At 41.5% G+C, this 23,993-nt stretch overlaps 1 protein-coding gene across 2 annotated transcripts; it reads right to left on the reverse strand.

Annotated features, from left to right (window-relative positions):
* Window positions 1-190: 190 nt before the first annotated feature.
* ARL6IP5 (ADP ribosylation factor like GTPase 6 interacting protein 5) lies at window positions 191-20,062 on the reverse strand. 2 transcript variants are annotated; one of them, XR_009048701.1, is made up of 4 exons: window positions 19,770-20,033; window positions 5,468-5,685; window positions 3,083-3,476; window positions 191-2,404 (listed from the first exon to the last, which is right to left on the reverse strand). XR_009048701.1 is itself a non-coding variant. In XM_057704858.1 (3 exons), exons 1-3 carry the CDS (start codon window positions 19,943-19,945, stop codon window positions 3,304-3,306), a joined length of 567 nt encoding a protein of 188 aa, XP_057560841.1. In that variant the 5' UTR covers window positions 19,946-20,062; the 3' UTR covers window positions 2,531-3,303. The 2 variants fall into 2 exon arrangements, 1 of the variants encoding a protein (XP_057560841.1); XM_057704858.1 differs by lacking the exon at window positions 191-2,404 and having other exon boundaries at window positions 2,531-3,476; window positions 19,770-20,062.
* Between the last annotated feature and the right edge of the window lie 3,931 nt (window positions 20,063-23,993).

Here is a 23,993-nt window from a genome sequence, read left to right on the forward strand (position 1 = left end):
CATTTTCCTGTATGTTGGGGTATATTTCTGATAGGGGTATCTGTGAAGAGCAGAATGCTTAAGCCACAGGACATGGAGAAAGCAGTGTTTCCAGAAAAAGTAACAAGGAAAACAAACCCTGCTTATATATAAAAAACTTCCCTGTTTCCATACATATAGAGACAATGAGAGATAGCATGCTAGTTTTGTAAAAAAAAAGAAAGTATGAATAATGTATTTATTGAGAAGCTTTTGGTCTTAGCTAAATGTGTATACACACACACACGTGCGCACACACACACACACACACACATATTTTAAGCTTAGTCTGTGAGTGTTCTTGATCTTGTTCTTCTCAAAAATCTAAGGAAAACTGCTATAGGATTAAACGTGAATTCCTTATCCTATCATTCAAGGCCCTCCATTGCCTGTTCTCAACTTAGTCTCATTGGCCACAAATTATTCACACTATTCTTTCACCTTTGTTTGTTTTTTAAATTTCATTGAAGTATAGTTGAGTTACAATGTTGTGTATGTACTATTCTTGATAAAAGATCCTCATGCTTTTGCTCTCATTGACCCTTCTACAGAGTACCGTGAGAGACTCCACAAAAGTCTTCCAGACAACTCCATCCCTAGACAACTCCATTCCTTCCAAGTACCTAGAGCCATAATTATCCGTTTGAGTCACTAGGTGCATAGAATCTGAAATTTTGTACTGAAGTGGCGTGAATCTTAGAAATCAGGAAATCACACTTTGTTGCCTTTTCTCTCTTTGTCTCCTGAGCAAATAATTGGCACCTGCCTTCTTTCTCCTTCTATATAATCATAGGTGGTACATCACAGGGAAAAACAGGCTAGGAGAGAATGGACTTAATGGGGACAAATAATACATTATCTGGAAGGACAAGCCATGGGAAAGAAGTATGGTGTTTCCATTCCTTAAAGATAATTTAGTGGGTACAAAAGTATCCAAATTTAAATTGTTATACTTTTCAATCAAGTAACTAATTTTTGACTAGCCCAAGGCTGAGAATTTTGTTTTCTCTGACTTTACTATTTCTATAAAGTATCCTGGCATACAAAGCCAGATGGTTTAAAAAAGGCTGCAATAAATAAAACTTTTAAAGTGTCTAGCATAGTCTGCATTTAAGAGGCTAAACTCTGATGGGACGAAGCACTCTGAACATGTTTAAAAGCTTACTGTATATGAGTAGTTGAAGTTCTGGAAGCCTGTATGTGTTTGCTTCTACAGCAGCAATATGAATAAATAAGCCAGGAATTTTAAAAAGCATTAATAGTCCTTAATGAGGACTTTATTCTTAGATGTGCAAAAAAGAAAAGATGATCCAAATTCAAATTTACTGCCTCATTACGTAGGTTGTGTCGAGGCAGGTGAAACCGTTCACATTATGCTTTTTTCCTATTTACCTACTCCCACTCTAAAAATCTTAACCGAAAAATTTAACTTGTTTTTAAAGGGAAATAACTTATAGCATTTCCAGGCTAGATTTTTCTATTGTAACCCTTCCAGAATTGACCACCAACGTTAGCAATTATAATGAGTTTATTTTTTTCATTCACATTGCCACTTCCTCCAAATTTACTGCATTTAGTCTACAGAATTCACCATGTAGAAAATGGGTCTAAAATATGTATAAGCCCAATGTCAGGTTTCAAAAAGGATGCAATTAGTATTTGGTTTTATTCTGGCTGGAAATTAATGAAGCATTAAAGTCTTATTCACAGTATTTGAAACATAAGCTGAATGGTTTTTGCTGCATAGAGAACATTCTTATTGTTTATAGGGCTGTCACTGAGTTTCTCAGACATTTAACACAGATGTACAGTAAATAAAGCCCCCCCCCCACCAAAAAAAAAAAAAAAACCTTTGATACATTTTATTCTTTGTATTTGGCTATGGGTACAAATTCTAGGCCAGATATGTGAAGTCATGGTGATATCACTTTGCTAGAGATGAAGGCTGCAGGTCGGCTGAGAAATTAAAATGCAAGAAAAAGCAGGAGCGGCATGTGCATTGCTTCTTATTCTAGGACATACAGGGTCTCTGCAACAAGTACTGTTCCAACTGTCTTCCTAACCCCCATGGTAGGGAAACCTCAATATTTTCTATTCATCTATGAAATCACTCAATTGGCAAGGAAAACACGTTGTATCATCTAGTTCTAAATACATGGGAAGTAAAAGGAAGAAAGTAACAGAAAATATAAAATCAGGCTCTCTTAATTCTAATGTCTAGCCATAAAAACATAGAGTTGTACCAAGTGCTATCTAAAATTTTTATGGACTGCAGAAGCTGATGATCACTCCCATTTTCATTTCCATTTTTAAAAGTCTTTTTGCTTGGTCACGTAAAGATGCTTTTCAGATTTCAAAAGATCAGCTACTATTGTCCTCTTTCCGCCTGTAAGGAATCAGTAAAATGCACGTTCATTTCCTTCTTTCTAAATGTTCCAGTTAAAAACTAAACAGTGAAGGAAAAAGGGAAACATTATCTTGGACACCTTTTTGTCATTATAACAACAAAAACTGTGCAATAGAAACTCAAGTTTTATTTTGATTTTTTTGTTTTTTAACAAGACTGTCAAGAATAATACAGGTTACAGGGCTGTAACCTTAAAGAAGATAATATTTAGTTTGCAACAGATGCCTTCTAGTGAGAACATATTACTAGCATTTCAAAAACTTACAAAAAGTTGACAAAATATTCTCCTAAACAGCTAGCTTTATATTTGTAAACAAAATAGAAACAACTGGTTTATCCACTGCACATCAAATAGGAGGCAAAGTGATCGAGATCACCTTTGATTTTAAAGAATAATAATAAAAACTAACTTATACCCCACCTATTATAATCCTAAGGAAGGAATATTTTGGGAGGAGGATGCTGAGGGGGATTAAAACAGGCTAATGCATGGTATCATCTCCTTTAATAGTCTTTTCATTTACTCATAGTGCCTTGATGCTCTACAATTACTTTATTCCTACAAGATAAGTGTATTGTTGCCGTACAATCCATGACTCTTTTATTCCCCTTAAGAAATGTATGTGACCCATTTCCTATCAGCTTTCATAAACATACTTGAAACTTCAGACATAATAGGAGGGTGGTTTCTTTCAGTGTGAGGCCTTTTCCCTGTAACAGCAGAAACGGGAACACGCTGGCCTCTTCGTGCATGCTGCCGTGGCTCGCTGGACGGTTCATGCACCTCCTGTTTCAAAAACACAAACGGAAAGTAGGTCTGGACAAAGGCAAACTGCAACTGGATTTCTGCTGCAACCCTATCACCAGGTCAGCTCTATTTACTCCTTCCCTTTACTGATGAAGTCAGTGAACTTGCTGATGGTTTCTTCCTGCTGTTCTAGGGCATCCAGCACAATGCCCATGGGCGTCCTCTTCAAACCGATTCCCTCCATTTTATTCTCCAGTTTGTTCTTGAGGTTCCGGAGTCTCAGCGATGCGTGGATAAACATCACTGCAGGGAAGTGAAACGTGGTTAGCACCAAAGCAACGATTCTCCTTCTCCCTTCACACCTGTAAAAACCTTCTCCATTAGCTACAGTCCAATCTGGTTCTCTCATTGATCCAAGTCCCCACATGGATCCTTAGACTTTATATACGGTATTCTTTGTGTGTGCAGGAAAACGTTGTGTTTAGCAGGATGGACCATAATCTGCCTGCCACACTCTTCCCTTCACACACTGATCTCATTACCTTTCAGATGTCACTTAAATGCCCTGAACTTCGAAGCAAATCTGTGTGATTCCGACTTACCTAAAAATCTACTGAACGCTAAGGTTTCCAGAAAAGAACTCATGCTCAGTTCAGGGATCACCTGTATTTTGTTCCCGCAGGAGGCATACAGGTAAATTCCTCTTAGAAGATGCCTCCTAAGGGGCAGTCTTCCACAGTGTTGGATATAGATGTCTAGATAAAAAGCCAAGAGTTTTATGGGCCTCATGTAACCTGGTGTTCCCCAGATTTGCCTGATCATTAAGAATTACCTCAGTTTCTTCATAAGAAACAGATTCTCTGGCCCCACTTCCTGGACCTTCTGAACCAGAACCTTAAAGGGATGGGTCTGGGAGTCTGTATTTTAAAAAAGACACGCTGGGTGATCTACACCAGCAGTTTTCAGACTTCCATGTACATACAAATCACCTGGAGAGACTGTTAAATAGACAAGTTTCCAGTCTTTATCACCTAAAATTCAGACTGTTAAGACTGAGGCAGGATGCCAGAATGTACCATTTCAGTAATCACTGTGGATGATTCTGATGTAGGTGGTTTTGGACCCTCATCCTGAGACGCACTGATGTGCATTCTCTCTGGAGGCTCCTAATCTAGAGTGACTGTTAGAAACATTTGAGGAGCTTTCTAAAAATACAGGTTCTCTGGGCACCACTGTGGACCCAAAGAATCAACATCTCCAAGGGATGTGGCTGGGAAACATATTTTAAAAAAATCATCCTGGATGATTCTCACAGTCATCACAGTTTGGGAATCACTTGTCTAATTTCCTTCTGTTATAGATGAGTGAACTACAGCCCATATAGGATAATGGGTACAAGTCACATGGCTGGTTTCCAGCAGGTCTAGGAATAGAAACCTGGACCCTTGACTCTTGACTTCTGATATATTTCATTACACTGGCCTGTGTTTTACAAGCTGTGTGTTTAAGCAGAATCACTGAAATACTAAGCCTGTAACACATAAAGAAAACCTGAGCAGTATTTCAAAAAGTCTGAATTTACTGATTCAATTATTTTCCCCAATAAGGTGTGAGATTCACATATAAATATTCTGGGCTTAATCTAACAAACCCTCAACAAGCAATTGATTTTATTTGATGGAACAGTGGCACACATGAGATGCTATTAAAAGTTAAAGGGATGTTCCAGTCACTTCATACACTATAATTTTAATCAGATTTCTGTTGATGAGACGGAATTTTATCTGTTCTCTATTTCAGGCTTCAAGTGCTTGGGAATCTCACTAAACAATGCATGTAGACTTTAGAAAATGTCTAGTTCCCTTCATGAGAATTGGAGTACTCGGTATCTATATTCTGGGCCAACTAACGAAACTTTCGACACTAATTATGATGTTCTGAGCAAGTAGAGAGTAAACATTCACTTCTGTGTCAGCCTGGCACTTAACGACTGAGAACAGACTCTCATATCAGACAAATCTGGATTCCAGTGCAGGCTATACCACTTTCCTGCTGTATGACTTAGGATCTGCATTTGTTTTGTTTACTGTTGTGTCCCCAGAAGAGTGGCGGAGAAGAGGTGCCCACTACGTATTTGTGCAATTAGTGGACTATTAGGCCTTGCTCTGCTGTTTCAGAAATTCGGATCATTCTGCAGACCTGCCAACACACCTCAGAAACAAGTTAGGTAATTCCCAGCGAACAACTGTGCCTACAATTTGTTTGTAAGGAAAGGAAGTCTCAGGTTCACTTACACAGCAAAGGAAAAGTGATGCCAAACACAAAGACCATGACTCCCCCGAACATCGATATGAGGAAGTAGCTGGCTAGCATGACCACCATGACAAACGCCGTGGGGTACTGCTTCTTCATCCGGCGGAGGATGTCTTTATTGTGGGCTGCCCACACAAAGCCTGTGAACACCAGCACCACCACGATGCCTCCAAGGATCATGTTGAAGGGGCTCAGGAACCTGGAATAAGAAAAATGAGGGAGCCCAGGTCAGGAGGAGGAAGATGAGGAAGGGCAGGAAGAGTAACAACAAAGTATACTTACTAAGCCTTTTATCTGAGTTGTCTCAGTTAATCCTCATATCCTGATGAGGTAGGTACTATCAATTTATTTCTCAATGGGAGAAACTTAGGCGCAGAAGTTAGAAAATGGTGGAGTGAAGATTCACACAGAGGCAGTGTGACTCCCACCACAGTCCATCTCATTAGAGGGCCAGCATTTTAAAAGACTAGAGCCCCTCTTTTGGATGGGCTGTCTTTAGCTTTTATGCATCCTGGGCTGTAGTACACGCTCGTTGTATTTCCTGAGCTCCAAGGGCTTATTTAAATCCTCCTAGAAGCTGCCACGCTAGATGAGTGTGGAGTACAGGTCACGCGATGGGCTCCAAGAGCCAGATCCAGTCTGCAGTCATAGTTGTGTTTAGACTGTACAATAATTTTTAAACCTTTTCCTTGAATCCCGATGTGTTTTTTTAAAAACTCCATAAAACTTGGGATCTCTCGCGTCTCCTGGAGACAAGGAAATCTCACCAAACTAGGCCCAGTTTCCTACGTCAGCCACTGGCTGGAGTGCCTTCTCCTTCAGACAGAATAAATGCTCCCCATTTAGCCTCAGCCCCGCCACTATCTACGGCATCTCTGACACAGAGGCCCCCATTGCACTGCCATTAATAATTGTTTTTCCAACAGCTGCCCTGCACTGCTCTCTTACATAAGCTGCCTGGCCCGTGGAGGCATTTGAGTTCATGACTCCTGGCATAGAGAGGCCATTATAATTCTTTAAAAGGCCCAGAGTATCATTAGGAGATGGGTTATCAACTGAGATTTCCAAGCATAGAACCTCCGGTTTCATTGTTACATGAGCCAAAGCTTATACTACTGTTGATAACAGGGGAAACACATTATAAAGAGGAAATTTAGATCAAGTATTTTATGAGTGAGAATGACTAGGCAGTGTAGCCCCACCCACCTCCACCTGCACCGCGCTGTGCGTACAAAATCCTTAGCAAGACATTTGTGGTCAGCGAGTATGATGAATTACTACCTTTTTACCCTCCTCAGAGGCCAATGAGCATTTGGCTTGGGAAGGACAAGGAGGGTCAGTGCGTTATCACCATGCTCTGAATATCAACATCCCTGATTTGGAAGACAGGATAATGAAAGGGGATGCCAAGAGCTTACTTTCTCTGAAACAGAACAGATGAAGGAGTCATATTCATATTGGGATTCATATTTAGGATAAGATTCTTTTTTAAGAAAGTCCCTTTAAATTGTAGCTCCTGATCCTGCCTCCTGAAACACAAAAGCTATTTTAAAAAATTTCCAATAGTACTGCATATCTTAATGGGTGAAACCAGGGACATAATTAATGTCAAACTCCTTTGAAAAAGTTAATTTCTGCTAAAAATGCGTGGAGTTAAACAGTGGTAAAAGTAGTAGCACGTAATTTAAAATTAAACCCTACAATAATAAGTTGCTTATTTCATTCAGAACTCTTGCAAATACCTAAACCCTACACAGCAAATATCTCCTCTTCAGAATAGTCTAAGGAAATTAATAAAGATGCAAAGACTGAATGGTAACAGTATTCACATGAGTGGTATTTATGATAACTTTTAGAAACAAGCTTTATGGCTAACGATTTACTAATTGGTGGCATATACAACTATTTTCAAAAAATCGAAGTATATTTAATAATGTGGGAAGACATTATTAATATATTGATTGGGTGAAGGCAAACAATTCTCTCCAGTAGGTGGGTTTAACACCCACGTTATATAACTCAGAAGTAGAGATTTTTACAATTACTAAATTATTTGGTAATCAGAAATAAAAAGAACATATAAAAAATAAAACACAGAGATGTAAAAGTAACTGCTCCCCAGCCCCACAACTCCAGCTTGGGACAGGCCAACTACAACAGTCCAATCGTGCATTGCCTCATCTCTCCAATAACATTAATGCAATTTCAGTTCCTATACACAGCCAAGCTCTTCCTTCTCTCTCCCAAACCTTGGTTTCCTGCCCAATCTCTAGATTCTCTCGTAACCCGTCTACACCACCTCACCCCCCAAGCTTTTCCAACATCCAGCACACGTGCTAGTCTGTCTGTCCTTCTTCCCCCTCAGTTTTTTTTTTATTATCTAGGTCTCTTGGTTCTTTTTTCTTTTCTTTTCCACAATTTTATCTGGGTTTTACCCTGTCTCCAGCTTTGACCCTGGAATTGGCTTGGGAATTGGAATCGGAATTGGTCTGGGGAAGGGAAGATTCCAGACAGGGCCAAAACAAAATCGTCTTTAGCAAGTGGTTGGGAGACTGGGTGGAAAGACCCAGAAACTCTCACAGATTAATGCATTTCATTTCTAGTACCAAAAAGATTCTGAGAGAAATTAGACCAAAAGACTCTAGTAGTTATACAGGGTGATAGGATCACGGGTAGTATATTCCCATTTGCTTATTTCTATTTTCATATTATTTCAATAGCCATGTATTACTTGAAAATTAAAAAAAAATTGATATTTAAAAATAAACAAAAGAAATATGGGAAAGGTGCCTGAAAGAGACAAATCCTTTTATGTAGCCTTGATGTTGACAAAATCAACATTAACTCAAAGAACTAGAGCAGCGGGTTCAAGTTTAGGAAACTCCTTTGTGTAAGCTCAAATAGGAGATGGTTGGTTGGTGGCAAAGGGTCAAAGGTCTCCAGCTCAGTACTTCCTAGAATAGCTATTAAAATAATAATTCACAAGGCAGAGCTTTTTCTGTTTTTCTCGGGCCAAGTGAGGTAGACCTCTAGGCTGAATGTCTAAATAAAGCCCAGGATAGGGAACAATGAAAAAACCAGGCCTGACTCAAGCAATTCCAAATTTGCTTTTCACCTGCTCCTGTTGGTCACGTTCAAGGGGAAAGAGCAGAGCAGAGTCCTATAGAACTGGTTTTAGCTCTCCACACGGCCCAGCCATGATCTATAATTAGAAAGAAACCAAAGTTCCAAGTTGGAAAAAATGAACAAAATTACTTGGAACAGAAATGATCTTCATTCCTCTGCTTAGGGGTAATTTCATTCTAAGAAAGGGTAAAATGCACACCACTCCCACTGCCCTGGCACCTCCCTATACTTGGAGCAAAATAAAACAGACCACCGCCTTCCAGAGATGAATTTCGTTTTCCAGTGAGTGCAGGAGTTTGGGAACCAGCTCTTGTTTGAGATGAATAAAGCTTTTCCTCAACAGTTGGGTTCTCAGTGATGTCAGTCACAGTAAAGCCCAAGGACAGGACAAAACTTCCATAAATATGCCACCCCAGCTTTCATGTGGACAACTGCCATTGGGCTCAACGGCTGCCATTTCATTTTCTGCTGGTCCATGAACGAGAGAGAGGGAGGAAGGGAGGCAGGAAGACAGAGGGAAGCTAAGGAGAGAGGGACAGAGAGAGAGGAGAGACAGAAAAAAGAGTGATTTTCTGTCTTTGTTGAAAATAGGACCTAGTTTTACAAGTCAAAAACATTAAGTATGTTCCTCTATTGTGAGTTACACATATATACCTATATACATTGATCCTATTCAGTTAATAAGTTGATAGATAAATGTAATAATTAAAAATTCTAATGGAATCACTGACAGTTGTAAAAAGATCTAGAATCCCATCACAGGATCCTGTAGCTGACTCTTCAAAGAGGAATCGGTCCAGTCCCATCACACAGGAATAAACTGAGGTCCAGGGCAGTGAAGAAACGTATTCAAAGGGATCCAGGGGGAGAAAAACAGTGCCAGTTGATGTAACTGAGAAAGCAATCCATAATGTAACCCATTCTGTGCTGTTAACCAGCTCCAGGGATTTTCCCCCTCAGCCATTTTAGAACCCTCTCCTTCCAGCTGGGCTAAGCAACGAAGGATCATTCCGGGAAATCCCTCGGCATCCTCACTTCTCTCTAAAGGAAGGTGGCTGTGAGCGGGTGCAGACAGAGGTCCTAAACTTGCCAACATGACTCAGATGGCCATGGCTACAGTTTCAGCACAAGTCGCTAAAAGAAAAAAAAAAATATTGGCCAACTGCAGAATTTTAGAGCTAGAATGGATCTTGACAACACACCTCATTCTATACAGAAGCAAGGTAAGGAATAGATAAGTTAATAAATTTGTCCCAAGGCCACCAATTGCAGCACTGGTGATAAAAGTTTACCCAAACAGAGATCTTCAGATTGACTCAAGTGCACATTTGGTAACACCTGTCGTGCTGTAATGCCAACAAGAACCAAAGAGGCGGTGAAATAGTTTCTGAGCAGCAGAGGCAGCTTTGCACTGAGTTCCAATTTTGTAACCCCAAAAAGCTATTTTTGCAGTTTGGTTCCTGCGGAAGCCTGACTCACCAAGAAAGCGGGGGGAACAATGTACTCACAGTGCACTTCTCTAAACTGGTGATGCTTTTCTGTGGTCCTTAGACAACCAGAGGGGTCCTTGCAGATATGAATCTACCCGTCCATTTTCTTGCTTCTCATTGCTCTTAGGATAAAAACAGGATTCTTTCCACATTCTACAAGGCCCCGCAGGGTCTGGCCCCTGCCTGCCTGTGCAGCCAGGGCCACTGCATATAGTTGTGTCGTTTGTACATGGGATAAGGGGCTGGGCTGAGGGGGTAAATGGGGTCTGAAATCTAGGTCACCCTTTACCCTCCAAGCCTGTGATTTAGCTTAAGCTGCATCTGCCAGGAGGAAGGGACAATTTTAATCATCAGTGTGAGGGATGCCTAAGGACTACGGCATCTCTGCCTGTCAGCCTTCTCGTACCATCGCCTCCTGATCCTGCGCGCCATCCGCTGGTGGTTCTGTGTGCCTCTAGAACTCACCGTGCCCCTGGCCATCACAGGCCTGAGCACAAGCCGTTCCTTCTGCCCGAGTCACTCCTACCTCCTTCAAATCTCAGCCTAATCAGCTTTTTCTCAGTCTCTCTGACCACGTCCTAGCACCATCTGCCTCTTCTTTACAGCCCTTAAGGTGACACATAAACGCCAGGGGCAGCTGGATATTTATTTGAATGGAAATTAGATGAATGTCTCTGTCTCCCACTAGAGATTAAGGGCTATGAGGACAGAGACTGTGACATTTTCTCCCCAGCCCTTGGCACAGTGCCTGGTACAGAGCAGGAGTGCAGTAAATGTTTGTTGAAACAAAGAAAAAGGGTTAAGAATCCAGCACATTTTCATGTTAAAGTAAGCTCAGCAACTTTCTATGGCCACGAATTGAGTGACGTGCGATTCATCACAGGCAAATAGCTGTTATTCTCACCGTACACTAAATATTAGTGTAGAGATGGTTCCTGTTTTTTGTACCTTCCAAGAGTTGTGATGAAAGGAACAAATGAAAGACCAGAAGTAGGAAAAACTCCTATGCAAATACAGGAGATGATCGGATGAGATCAAGGGGCTCTTGGGCTCACTGGAAGGAGGAATCTTGGTAAGTTCTGTCACTAGTGCTGGCTGGCGGCTGGGAGGGAGACCTGCAGACCTGCCTATATAGGCCCCTCTTGCTCTCGGATTCCTCAGATAACCACAACCGTCTTCTGTGGTTATTTTGGTTTCCCAACACGGCTTCCTTCCTGGTAAGAACTCTCTCTGACTGTAAAGGATTAATGTAAATGTACAAATCAGTTTTGAGCAAACGTAATCAGTGTCTCCTGGGCCGAATGATCACAGGCAGTTAAGGTGGTGCGGGGATGGGACTGTTTTGTTGCAGAAAGGTCAGAGTAAGCTAACCTTGAGACTTCCCTAACCAACTGAATCAGCCCGTAGTATTTACTGCACACTCACCGTGTACTGAATATTTATCACACCTGTGTACTGGTACCATCAGACTAAACACATCCAAATGATCCACTGTCTCGGCAGCAGTTGGCATGTTAAAAGTGTCCATCATAAGTCATACTTAAGGAACCTTCGTGTTTTCTTTTGTATTTATCAAGTTCATTGCTTGCTTTATTTTTAATAAACAACAGCTTGGACCTGGGTTAGAGGTCTCACACCTCCCATAGCCATGAAGCTTCAAAGAGTCACTCTACAAGGGATTAGACTGCAGCAAATCCTTTTTAAACTTTTGTTTTTTTGGCCATGCTGTGCGGCATGTGGAATCCTAGTTTCGCGACCAGGGATTGAACCCGTCTCCTGCATTGGAAGCGTGGAATCTTAACCTCTGGACTGCTAGGGAGCTCCCATTTTTAAACTTTTTATTATGTCAAATTTCTAAAGGTCGAGAGAATGGTATAATGAACCCTCATGTATGCTGATCGCTGCCTACAACAATTAGGAACCTATGGTTAATCTCACAACAGTGCTTTCTTTAGAACTCAAGTGGAAAGATACTTGTTTACAAACTTCTTTCTGAATGCTTTTAGTGGAGTTAAATTGTTGTCACATGGCAAGTTCTTACAGAGCTGTGGGGAGAGGACAGGGGTTTGGACAAATGCTAATGAGCCTGGTGACACATAAACTCCCTTCCTACAAGCAGTTCCTGTCTATTTACCTCCCACTAACCCCCATTTCTGCATGCCTTTTTGTTTCCCGGAGACAAGGAGGACGTTACTGATGGGATACAAACAGATTAGTAGAAGCAGGAGCCAAAGCCCCAGCTTCCCACTTTGGATGGGCTTTCTGCCTTCCAGGTGTCTCCGTTTGGCGAATGCTCCCTAGGAGAAAAGGCCAGGAAATCCTATCTATTTACGGTAAATGCCTGCAGAATGGAGAGGCAGCCTACAGGTTTTTTCTTAAGATGACGGGCACGAAAGAGTTCCCTGAAACAAGAAGCCAAGCTCATTGCAAGAGACAGATGTTACACATATTCTGAAGCTGAGTGATTCACCTGTCCAAAAGGAAAAGAAAAAATTTCCAATGGTGCTGCTCAATTTGGTATAGGTCTGGTTCATTGCTTAGAACTGCATTTCCTATACAGAGCTCTCTGCCCCTTGTAAGTTGATTGAGAGCTTTTGCCCTCTTAGAAAGGGGTAAAAAAGAACCCTAAATCCACTTATTTATTTGCATATTTACCCAGAATCACTGTAAATCCTTATACAGGGAAAGGGGATGGAAACTATCAACCCCAGGGAATATTTTAAAAAATACAGTGTGTATGGACAGATGTTGAGAAGAACAAGGTTACATATATAGTGTCAGAAGATGATTTAACAAAATAATTCTTATTTGTTGGAGAATTTTGAGATTAAAATTTATTTGATGTTGATAGATCTCTTAAAGTTCTGTACTCAGAAGAAACAGATAACCCACCAGGGAAAGATATGTGCCAGCACGCCACATGCACTGCCTCAAGTGCAAATAAAAGTGCTTGGGAGGGCAGGAAGAGATGAATTCTGGGAGGATTTGGGAAGGCTCGGCAGACTTGTACTCCCACCGGTATACTCAGAGCATCAACAGTATCTGGCACTTAGAAGGTACTCAGTAAATACTTGTCCAATTGAGTAGAAGATATCTGAGCTGCAGGTGAGGATGGGTCCATTTAATAATCCTTCCCCCGTGTCCATATACTCAATGCCTCTTCCATTTTTGACGCCTGAGAGTTCTGAGATTTGGAATCATAACGTACAGGGGCGATCAGGTAAGTTAGATGGAAAACGATGTGTGTTTATATATGGGTATGTTTCTGTACACTTGCTATACTTGTATAAAAATACTTATTATGTGTTCAGCATCCTCTTGGTGCCCCTCTAAACGTGAAGGCAGGAACCGCAGCTGTCTTATTCTCCACTGTATCTCCCAGCACAGTGCCTGAGAAATTGGTAAGTGCCTCATATTCTTTGTGGAGTGAACAAATGAAGCAACGCAAATCAGAATAACATTGTAGAGCTGGCTGATGAATCTCAGAAACATTTCCACTAGGTTTCAGCATAAACAGATCACAATTAATTCCATCTGCAAAGGTTCTAATACATTCCCATCCATCCGAGGGCTCTCTGATTTTTTTCTTCCTTTACCAACTAGAAACTTGTTTTTTCTTCCTTTTTGCATTAAAAGGGACAAACAATCTGCCCAGTTCTTAAAACCAGATTCTGGTATCTACCAGCCTAGAACATATTATGGGACAACACTCATTTTGAAAAGATTACAGTAACGCGAAGAAAACATGAGCTCATTCACTCAGCAGCTACATTATGCTGCTTTAAAGGAGAGGCACCAATGCAAACCACTCAGAACAAAGCCTCCAGCCTTTCTGGCTGGAGACACAGCAGAGGCATGCATATGTGCACAAAATCTGTGTGGTTAGTGCTTCTCAGGCCGCATCAGAAAATATGAGTTCTGATGGCTGGGAGGAATTTTTGAGAGGGAGACAAGCATAATAATAAAAATGTTGTGAGTCAGGTAGTCTCTTCAGCTTGGTTAATTGGGAGCTTTAGAATATTTGCAATGGCCTAATGGACAAAGTTTTTCACTTCATATCAATAAAACAAGCTACTATTAGCAGCTTTGGTTCCAATTAGTCACATGACCTCAGGCCTTTACATCTGTGAAAGCTGGGGGCTTGATGGGATCAGTGTTTCTCATCTTCAATTTGGGTGTGTATATAGAATTACTTGGGGAGTTAAGAAAAAAATACAGATGCCTGAACTCAGCCAAGAACTATATATTGATACTTACAATCTCCAAAGATACACCTGGGCTTATAGGTTGATTTATTTAAATTTTCTTACTGTTTCCTTTGAATCAGATCAGATCAATGCTTCTTAAATTTTAATGCACCTGTGACTCATATGGGAGTCGTGTTAAAAATGCAGATTCTGACCTAATAGGTGTGGTATGGAGCCTGAAATTCTGCATTTCTAACAAGCTCCCAGAGTGAAAAATGCTGCAGTTCCAATGGTCCACACTTTGGACAGATTTCTTCAGTTCAAATCTTTTGGCATTCTTTTAAGCACAAAGATTCCTGTCTACAGCTAGGATGTATCACATGCTTGGTGCTTAAATTGCAAGTGCAATTAACTGTTGCCTTTGCTTTTCACTTTGAAAACAAAGAGAGGTGTCTATTGTTATATGTGAGGGAAAAAGAATATCTAGTGCTGAGATGTCTCCTGTCAAAGGATGGAGAAAGTAAGTTACGTCCTCTTCTATCTTAGACATTGTTCCTTTCTTGATTTAAAGGATGCAAAGTCATCTTTAACAAAACATATTCCTCAGCTTGTTATTCTTGCTTTTTTAAGTCATTCAATCTCTTCTGAAATGATGCCTGAATTTCAAAAGGAAATTCAAGTCTTCAAGGGAAGCAAAGTTTTCTAAGGGACACAAGTTGCAATTAGGACAAAATTACTAAAATGTAACTAAAATTACTAAAGTAATCATCTAATACTTCTGCTCAAGAGAATATAAAAGTTGTGAGAATTTTAAATATGCCTGCAACCTAGGATTTCACATGATAATAGCAGCTAACATTTGTGTGTTATCATTTGCTAGGCCTCAGTGTATTTTATATTAATGAAGTCATTTAATTCCTACTCTACAGCAGTAGAACTCCACAGCAGGTGAACTTTTGAACAGAAAACACACAAAAGCAAATGCCAGAAGTCTATCAAAAAATAAAAAGCCTGAGTCTATGGAACCAGTATAGTTCTAGGCAGAGTAGAAAAAGAATGATAGCATAACAAATTTAGTAAGTTAAGGATTATGATCAAAGCTGTGTAAAGCTTCAAATCCACTCCAATCTCATATTTGAAAAGTTAGGAGTCAGGAGCTAATGTCAAACTGCTTTGCTCTGCCGTTGCCCAGAACTTTGTTTTTGTAACTTGTTATAAAGCAAGGGCTTTAGTAGAGATGATGCTGAGGAATCATCATGATCTTGGCAAGAGAGCTGTGGTTCTCTATCAGGGGTGATTTTGATCCCCAGGGTACATTTGGCAATGTCTAGAGACATTTTTGATGGTCACGACTGAAGGGGAGGGCACTTTTTTATTTTCCAAGTTATGTTTTACTAATAAAACAAGTAAAAGCTGGTTTAGCAACCTTCACATAGTACAGAGCAGAGATGGTGCTACACATCCTACAATACACAGGACAGCCCCCTACAACAGAGAATTCTACGATCCAATGTCAGCAGCGCCCAGGTGGAGAAACCTTACAGAAGGGTATTTCACCCAATCTGCAAGGGCAATATGAATTGCAAAGAGTCTGAATTCTAAACTTTTTAAAATTGAATTTTTACACCATAGTAATCCTAACCAATATGTAGCAAGCACTGTCAGCAACGACTCAGAATCACTCCAGCAGCATGCTACTGTTATGTGCTGGCTTGCTGCTATGTGCTTCAAAATAATTTATTGTTAAGTAGGTTAAAAGTTGCGGCTGTGATCATGTTGAAACTTTGTTTCTTTGTTTATTCTTTGCACTCACCAGCTAAGCATCTGCCTCAGGGATACAGGGAATAAACATAATGCTAACCTCAACAACAAGAAAAAGAAAAAAATCTCAAACAAAACCCACAATCTCTGGCCTCAAGGAGCCTATGGTGCAGAGTAAAGAAAAGTGAACAGCCAACTTAGAAGCTTGTGGGGTGAGTACCAGACAAGATATAGACACAGGTGTGGGGAGTGAGGGGCAAGGGAGAATGTTTCCTCAAAGAGATGGTACCAAAGCCGAGTCCTCTGTTGGAGAAACAGGAGTAGGTCATCAAGTTGGGGACTGGTGTTTGGGTAGATGGAGCTGCTGGGATAAAGATGCTATCTATGCTTCTCCATAAGTCTATGATAACACCAACAATGATAAAGATAATAAGGAAAACTCCACAATAAATTTCGTGAAGCAAAAAGTAGAAGCCAGACATTGTTCTAAGAAACTTGTCTATATTAACTCAGATAATCCTCACAAAAGCCCTATAATGCAGGTACTATCATTGGTTTCATCTTACAGATGAGGAAGCTGAGACAAAGAATGGTTCAAGTGACCTACCCAAGGTCATTCAGCTAGTGACTGGTAGTTGGGCTGGGATTCAAAATCTACTTAACCAGGCTCTGGTGCCAAGACTCTTAATCACTACCTTCTACTATGTGAAGAGCCAGAAGATATGGCAACTGTCCCCCACAAGGGCTATGAGCTAAGAGATTTACTCAGACTTAATCTTAGAGGCAGAGTAGATCTACTGAGTGGACGTCATATGTCTGGGAAACCATGCTTCTAGGATGAAGACCAAACTTCTAACCCTGGATTACCAGACTCTGCCTGATGAGGCCCTCACCCACAGATCTACTTCTCTGCTAATCCCTCTTAATCTCCATCTTAGTTTGGGCAGCCCTTCCGGGTGTTTTGGAGCTAGATAATATCCGCTTGGTCCTCCTCCTCCCTTCCTGCAATCTTCAAGAGTAGGCTTTCTCTATTCTCACCCAAGCCAGTTTTCAACTCAGGAGCCTTCAGACTTGAGGCTAGAGCCCTCCAACAATGACCTGGTGGCCCCTCCAGTCCAGCAGGGGACGGCACTGTTGAAGAGGACCCTTCAAACACAGTCCTTTCCCCCAGGAAACACCCAGGCCATATTTTCAAGCACATTCAATGAAGATATCAGGAGAAACCATCAGATGCCAGTAGAGGATCCAGTCAAACAGCCTCCAGCACTGTTCTGAGCCTCCCATCCACTGACATCACCATCTCTTTAGAATAAGAAAACACTGTGGCATCAACTAAGCTCCCTGACCCTCAAGATATTTGGTTTCTTCCAGCTTTAAGATACTATAATTCCAAACCTGGTGACTCATAGGAAGATGGCATAGTAATTAAGAGCACAAGTCTGGGGTTGTGACTTTGAGCAGGTGACTTAACCTTTCTGACCCTCAGGTTTAATAATAACGATAATAATAATAATACAATAATAATATCTCTTTGGGTTGTATGAGGGGATTTGCTAAATTACTTAGCAAAGTATCTGGCACACAGAGCACTCAATAAATGTTAGCTTTTATTATGATTAAATTATAAGGGAAAAAGCAATCTGGAAAGAACTATAGGCTGTGTGTTTGTAGATGCACAGAAAACAGCTGAAGATGTCACACCAGATTTTACTGGGGTACAAAGGAAATCCCACATTTGACATGCAATTTTCAAAACAACTTAGCTTGTATTTTTTGTAAGTTTTTAAAGATAATAAAAATTTTTTTAATAAAAGAAAGTGAAATGGCTATTTTTCACTATCACAAATTTGACTGCCAAGCCACATCTCCGATTTGAAAGGGGAAATGGGAAAGGACAACACCCCAAACTGCCTGAGTTAGTAGGCTAAGACACCACAATGAAGGAGCTATATTTAGTCAGGGGCCCGCCCCTGGAATTCATAGTGAAAAATGAATTCCATCAAGGTAGCGAGGCTGCCGGAGCTTATGTCTGAACTGGGCAGTTCACCTTTTTTGAAAAGCAAAAAATTTTTGTTTGTTTGGTTTTGTTTATTTTCTGTACATTTGATTGGTCCATGTCAAATCTTGCCCTATATCTAAGCTTTGGGGGAGGGTACCTCAAAAAAAAGACATCCCCCCACCTAGATTACCAGATAAGATGTCTTTACAAAGAGAAAAGAAAAAGAAAGCAAAACAACAGATACGATCCTATTTAACACTGATTTTGCTTTAAGGAAATTTTTCATTGTCCGGAGAAATATGCCTTAAGCATAAAGCTAGGGGAAGGTTCAGAAGGCAGCTGCTCCAGGCCTGTCCAACTAATTTTAATTTGGCTGCCGTATAATTCAGAGTCAGTTCAGAATCCGTGCCCTCTACACACCCAGCCATTCTGACTTGGAAATTCCTTAAGCAACATATCATGAGGATCTGCGGAATTGTCTACGGAATCTCACAAATAAGAGCACTTCTGCACGGGGGCAAATATTCTGAACCACACCCAGAAACTGTGAGCGCTCTCTCTCTCCCCTGTACTGGCTATTTGGTCCTACAGCTTCTCAACAACTGTCACGTGCCCTTTGGCCAGGATTCATGTGTGATTGATCTTGGTGTGCCCGAGCTTGGCACAGAGAAGTGACTCAAATAAATATGCCCAAAGAATAGCAAACCAACTACAGTAACCAGCCTATTTGCGCTTTCCCACACCCTCCAAGTTTAGATTTTTCCTTTCCCCCAGGCCAGCTTGCTTTTTCCCTCCGCATTTGCTTTCAAACAGAAATGCCAGACACTTCTTTAATGGCAAGTGGGTTCCTTTATGAAGGCTGAGGGTGGCTTTTTCTTTAAAGATGCATGGAATTAGCAAGATCTAGAATATCACCACCCCATCTTGCAAAAGTGAGTGAAACATTTCTTAAAGGGTGAACTACAAGGAAAAGTGGTCTCTAGAAGAGCAGGTGTTGTGTGAAATCGTATATAACACAGGACACTTAATTTTAAGATGGGGTGTGAGATAAAGTGACCATGCCTGGCAACTCCTGGTAGAAAAAAAGAGCAAAAGGACACCGTTTTTAGTCATGGCAGACTTCACCCCACACTGGGAGATGCGCCACCAGACTACACCCACCCTTTTGCTCCCAAGCTCAGCTTTCCTGTACAATGTGGCAAGGCATTAGGCAGAGAAACCTATAAAGAGTGTCGCCTCTCTGATCCCCTTTTTACACTAACACCCCAGAAGGCAGAGTCCGGATCCACACCCTGGCGCCCCAAGCCTTCCAGGGCGGCATCCGCCCCAGCGAGCCCCAGTATAAGGTTGCAGCACTTCTTTCTTCCTATTTTTAAGAGACTGGGGCGCTGCATCTATCACCCCTAGCAAAAGCGTAACTGGTGCACGGGGAGGGCGGGGGGAGTCATTTTTTTTCTTGCCCGAGGTTGGCAACATTTCCTCACCCCTAGGACCCCCCCGTCACGCTTCAGCCCGAGGCACGGAAAAGAAAAAAAAAGGGAGGGGGGTACCCCCAGACTGCCGCGGCCTCGCCCAGCGAACAAGTTTCCACTGGTTTGGCCGCTTGCAGTTATGAGGGCAGGAGCTGGGCTTGGAGAGCGTTTCCGCATCCCGAGATCTTGCACCCAGAGCCCACTCGCTGCTGACCCCGATCAGTGCCCGGGAGGGGGACCCCACTTACCCCACAACGGAAATCATCATGGCAGCCACCACCAGGTAGTTGGTCTGATAATAGAGCAGGTTGCTCACCACGCGGTTGTTCCATTTGGAAATGTCCCTGAAGTCCGGCCGGGCAAAGCGGTCAGATCCTGGGAAGAAATCGTCCCAGGCGCGGAGCGGAGCGATATTCACGTCCATGTCTCGCTTCCCAGCTTCTTGTTCTTTGCTTCTGGAATCCGGCGGCGGCGGCGGCGGCGGTGGCGGCAACCGATCAGCTGAGCTGGGTTAAAGATGACAGCGTCTCTGCCTCGGTAGGCTCTGCGGTTGGCGGGCGGCGGAGCAAAGGAAATTGGGAGCGGGCGGGCGTTTTTTGTTTTTTGTTTTTTTCTTTACTTCTTGATTGGCTCTAAGAGGTTCATTACAGGAAAACTGGGGCCCCGCAACAGAGCAAGGGACAGAGCAAAACAGAGATGAAGTGATAGAAGGAAACCGACGGAAATCCCCCGTCTGAAGCGAGGTGGCAATGCCTTCCCTGGCAGTCCGAATACAGTCTCCTTTAAAATACCCCTTTTGAGTGTTTAACCTAGAATGTCATCTGGACTATAGGGACATTTTTGGCAGCTGTCCATATGCCAACCTAAGTGAAATAGAGTGGAAGGCAACTATAATGTTACTGGAGGATGAGCTGGTTTTGATAATAGTTAACTAACCTTTGCACATCTGAATGCAATTCACATATTTTCTCTGTTTCACCATGAGTCACTATGAGTAAAGTCAGATTGGCAAAATCGGAAAGAAGGACGTGTAGAACGGAAGGGCTGGTTTGTTCTTTCACTTCTCTTCTTTGTTCTCTATCTCTGTTCTCTGGGGGCAAAATTATACAACTACTGTGCCATTCTGATGAAGTGGGCGCTGTAGTCACTTCGGCCCTGAGCTGAGCATGTTGTTTATATTTGAAAGTAAACAATGGTCTGCAGTGAACTAATTGTTCTGCACTCAGTATTTTCTGGGCAGAACCATGGATTCTACCCCAGAAAAGCCTTCTTAGTTTTATCCTAATCTGTGGACAACTCTAAGGAAGCACACTGTTTTAATAGGTAATGTGACAGCTTTGTATCCCAGCCCAAAGAACTGCCAAGAGATGAATTAGTTGTAGATTTCCTTCTAGGGGTTCCAAAGAGTCATCTTTTTTTCAGTTAAGGGGCTGGTTGATAAAGTAAACCTTTTATCAAAACGCATGAGAATAAAGTATTTTGGTTAATTATGGGTTTAAGTGTGTGGTAGGCAGATTTCTAAGATGTCTAAGACAATGAAGTCTCTAAACCTGCAAGTGATGCTGTTTTTAAAAAAAAAACCAAATTCTTTCCTCAGACCACCAATTTTCAAAAAATGGGGAAAGCAATAAAATATGCATAATGCAGAGTCTAGAATACATAATTTGCTTTCCCCATGATGATTCAGAAAGCAGTTAAGGAAATTTCAATGACTCTAAGAAATTACTCCTGGGACTTCCCCAGCGATCCAGTGGTTAACACTCTGGTTTCCAATGCAGGGGGCATGAGTTCGATCCCTGATTGGGGAACTAAGCTCCCACATGCCATGGGGTGTGGAAAAGGAAGGAAGGAAGGAAGGAAGGAAGGAAGGAAGGAAGGAAGGAAGGAAGGAAGGAAGGAAGGAAGGGAAGGAATTACTCCTGCCACTGGTGTTTAGGAAAATTTGGTGATTGAATAGAATCAGTGCTAAGATGTAGCCTAGATGATGCTTTCTGAATAAAGTTTAAAATGTGAAAATGTTCCTGAGATCTTACATTTTCCTGATTCTAGAAAAATGGTAAGGTTAAAAGTCAGAGAGAGCAAAATTAGAGTCCTAGCTCCTTCATTGCTGGTGAATGAATTTGGAGAACTTAATCTCCTCCAGCCTCAGTTTCTTCCTGTGTAAAGTGGGTGTAATAGGAACATCTTCCATGTAGGTGAAGATAAATAAAATAGGGGATGGGAAGTGTTTAGAGTATAGTAATTGCTCACAGTTAGGTATTATTTTTACTGTTAATAATCATAATACAGGACACGATTCATTTGTATGGTATTAACACTGCTTTAACCTGAGTTGTTTTCTATGCTGCTATAATGAACATTCACTGACCTTTCTCTATCTTGTTGCATTTTTACTGCTGTGGTTGTATCAGGGTAGACTTGATAGCCAAACAAAAGTTTGAAAAATTTCACTGTGACGTCAACAGATATTTTGAGGCCTTTCCAGGTGAAAAAGGTAAGAAGAATGCAGTCTTCCTGTGCCTTCAAGGATCTTGTGATGCAGAAGAAACCTAAACTTAAATACGACAGTGAGAGGTGTGCCAGGCCTTGGTGCTTAGTTACAGGAAGTCAGAGGGTGTGGAAGAATTCCCTGGGGCTTAAGAATTTCAAGAAGCTGTGCTGTGGGCAAGCGGAGTGAGTGATCTTGGTTAAGACCGGTGTGGGAGCCCCAGTTGGACCCTGTTAGGAGCCGTGACCAAGAACTTTTACCTTCCAGTTGCTCAGAACCGCATGACCATGAGCTGTCGTGTGTGTTAGTAATAATATCATTACTCATTGATCATAGGCAATTGATATCCAGTAGACATTTGTCCAGTGTTTTTTTAATTTATTTGTTTAAACCTCCAAAGAGGTTTAAAAATAAAGAAATGAAAAAAGCTGGATATAGCTGTAGATAGCATGATCCCTTTCTTCCTCTCTCCTGAAATAGTAACCATGCTTCTCTCTCTGGTTCAACTACGAGAGACATTTTTTCCCACTACACATTTTTAACTTTATCATAAAATTATTTAAAATAAAAATGAACACATGGAATCCTTACTTTATGTCCGGCTCTGTTTGAAATGCTCTTAGTAACAACTTGTCACTATTCATTCAGGGGGGATTGGATTCAACGTAGAGGCCTTTCTGGGGCTCTTCTGTCCAAATCTGTGCTTCTACATAGGAGTACCCAGGGTATTTATCTGTCTGTATATAAACCATAGTGGATTATCTAACAGTTTGTGATATATTCCATTCAAAATGAAATAAGTCTGTTGTAGGTGTTGCTTGCATGTCTCTGTTACTTTCATTAGTGGCAAGAACAGGTGGCTATTTCTTATGTCACTCTGAGCCAGTGGGAGTGCCTGGTGTCATCTATCAAAATACCACCACAGTGAGTCAGGGTGTTAGTCCCAAGGCACGAGCAGGGCCAGATGCCTTTGCAGACCTTTTCCTGGGCCAGCAGCTTCTTGTTAAAGGGCCTCAGCTTCCTCCTCACAAAAGAGATGGGTTTGGATTACATGATCTCCAAGGCGCGCCTTGGTTTTTACCATTTGAAGGGGTTGTGATGCTCTCTGCCACTAATGGAAAAGTCTCCTAAAAGTAGCATTGCTGGGGGCCCAGTACACATGAGCCTGTTTCGAAAAAGAAGGGTTCAACCTTAGTAGTTTCCATCTGTGGAAGAGTCTGGGCAAAAAAAAGAGGTTTCTGGATCGATGTTGAGATGTGAACTGGAGAGAGGCTCATGTCCCCTGCTACCCACTGTGGACTGTGAACTCTATCCCTCCATTTACTGCCTGGCACAGACTTTCAGCTCAATGAACGCTATTGAATTAAACCTGATTGGGGGATAATAAAGGACAAAGAAGAGATTAAATATCATAATTTATTAATAGCGGCTACATTTGCTGAGTGCCCATCAGGCTTTATGCATTCCACTTCGGTGGTTCTCAAGGTTTATTTTGCACAGAATCATCCAGGGCTTAGCAGAATGTTGGGGGTGGGACCTGAAAATTTGCATTTGTAACAAGTTCCCTAATGATGCTGATGTGGCTGATCAAAGACTATATTTTGAGAACACTATGGATTTCATTTAATTCCAGTCTTACAAGGTGAACATTATCATTCCCAGTTTACAAATGAAGACAAAGTGCCCAAGCTTTCATACTTAATAGGTGGAGAGTTAAGGACTTAAATTGTCCTTTCTGACTCTAAATTTCTTTCTTGTCCCACGCCAAGAAAAGATATATACATATATATGTGTGTATATACATATATACTTTTTTTTTTGAACATGGTTGTTTTTCTGTATCCAGCCATCCAGACATCCAAGCACACGTGTGCGCGCGGGGACACACACACATACACACACACACACCCCCCTATCTATCTCTGATTCTGGAACAAAATAGTCCAAAATTCTATCACCATTTATCTTTAGGTGATGAGATGCT

This window comes from Hippopotamus amphibius, chromosome 13, assembly GCF_030028045.1.
Source record: "Hippopotamus amphibius kiboko isolate mHipAmp2 chromosome 13, mHipAmp2.hap2, whole genome shotgun sequence".
NCBI lineage: Eukaryota > Metazoa > Chordata > Mammalia > Artiodactyla > Hippopotamidae > Hippopotamus > Hippopotamus amphibius.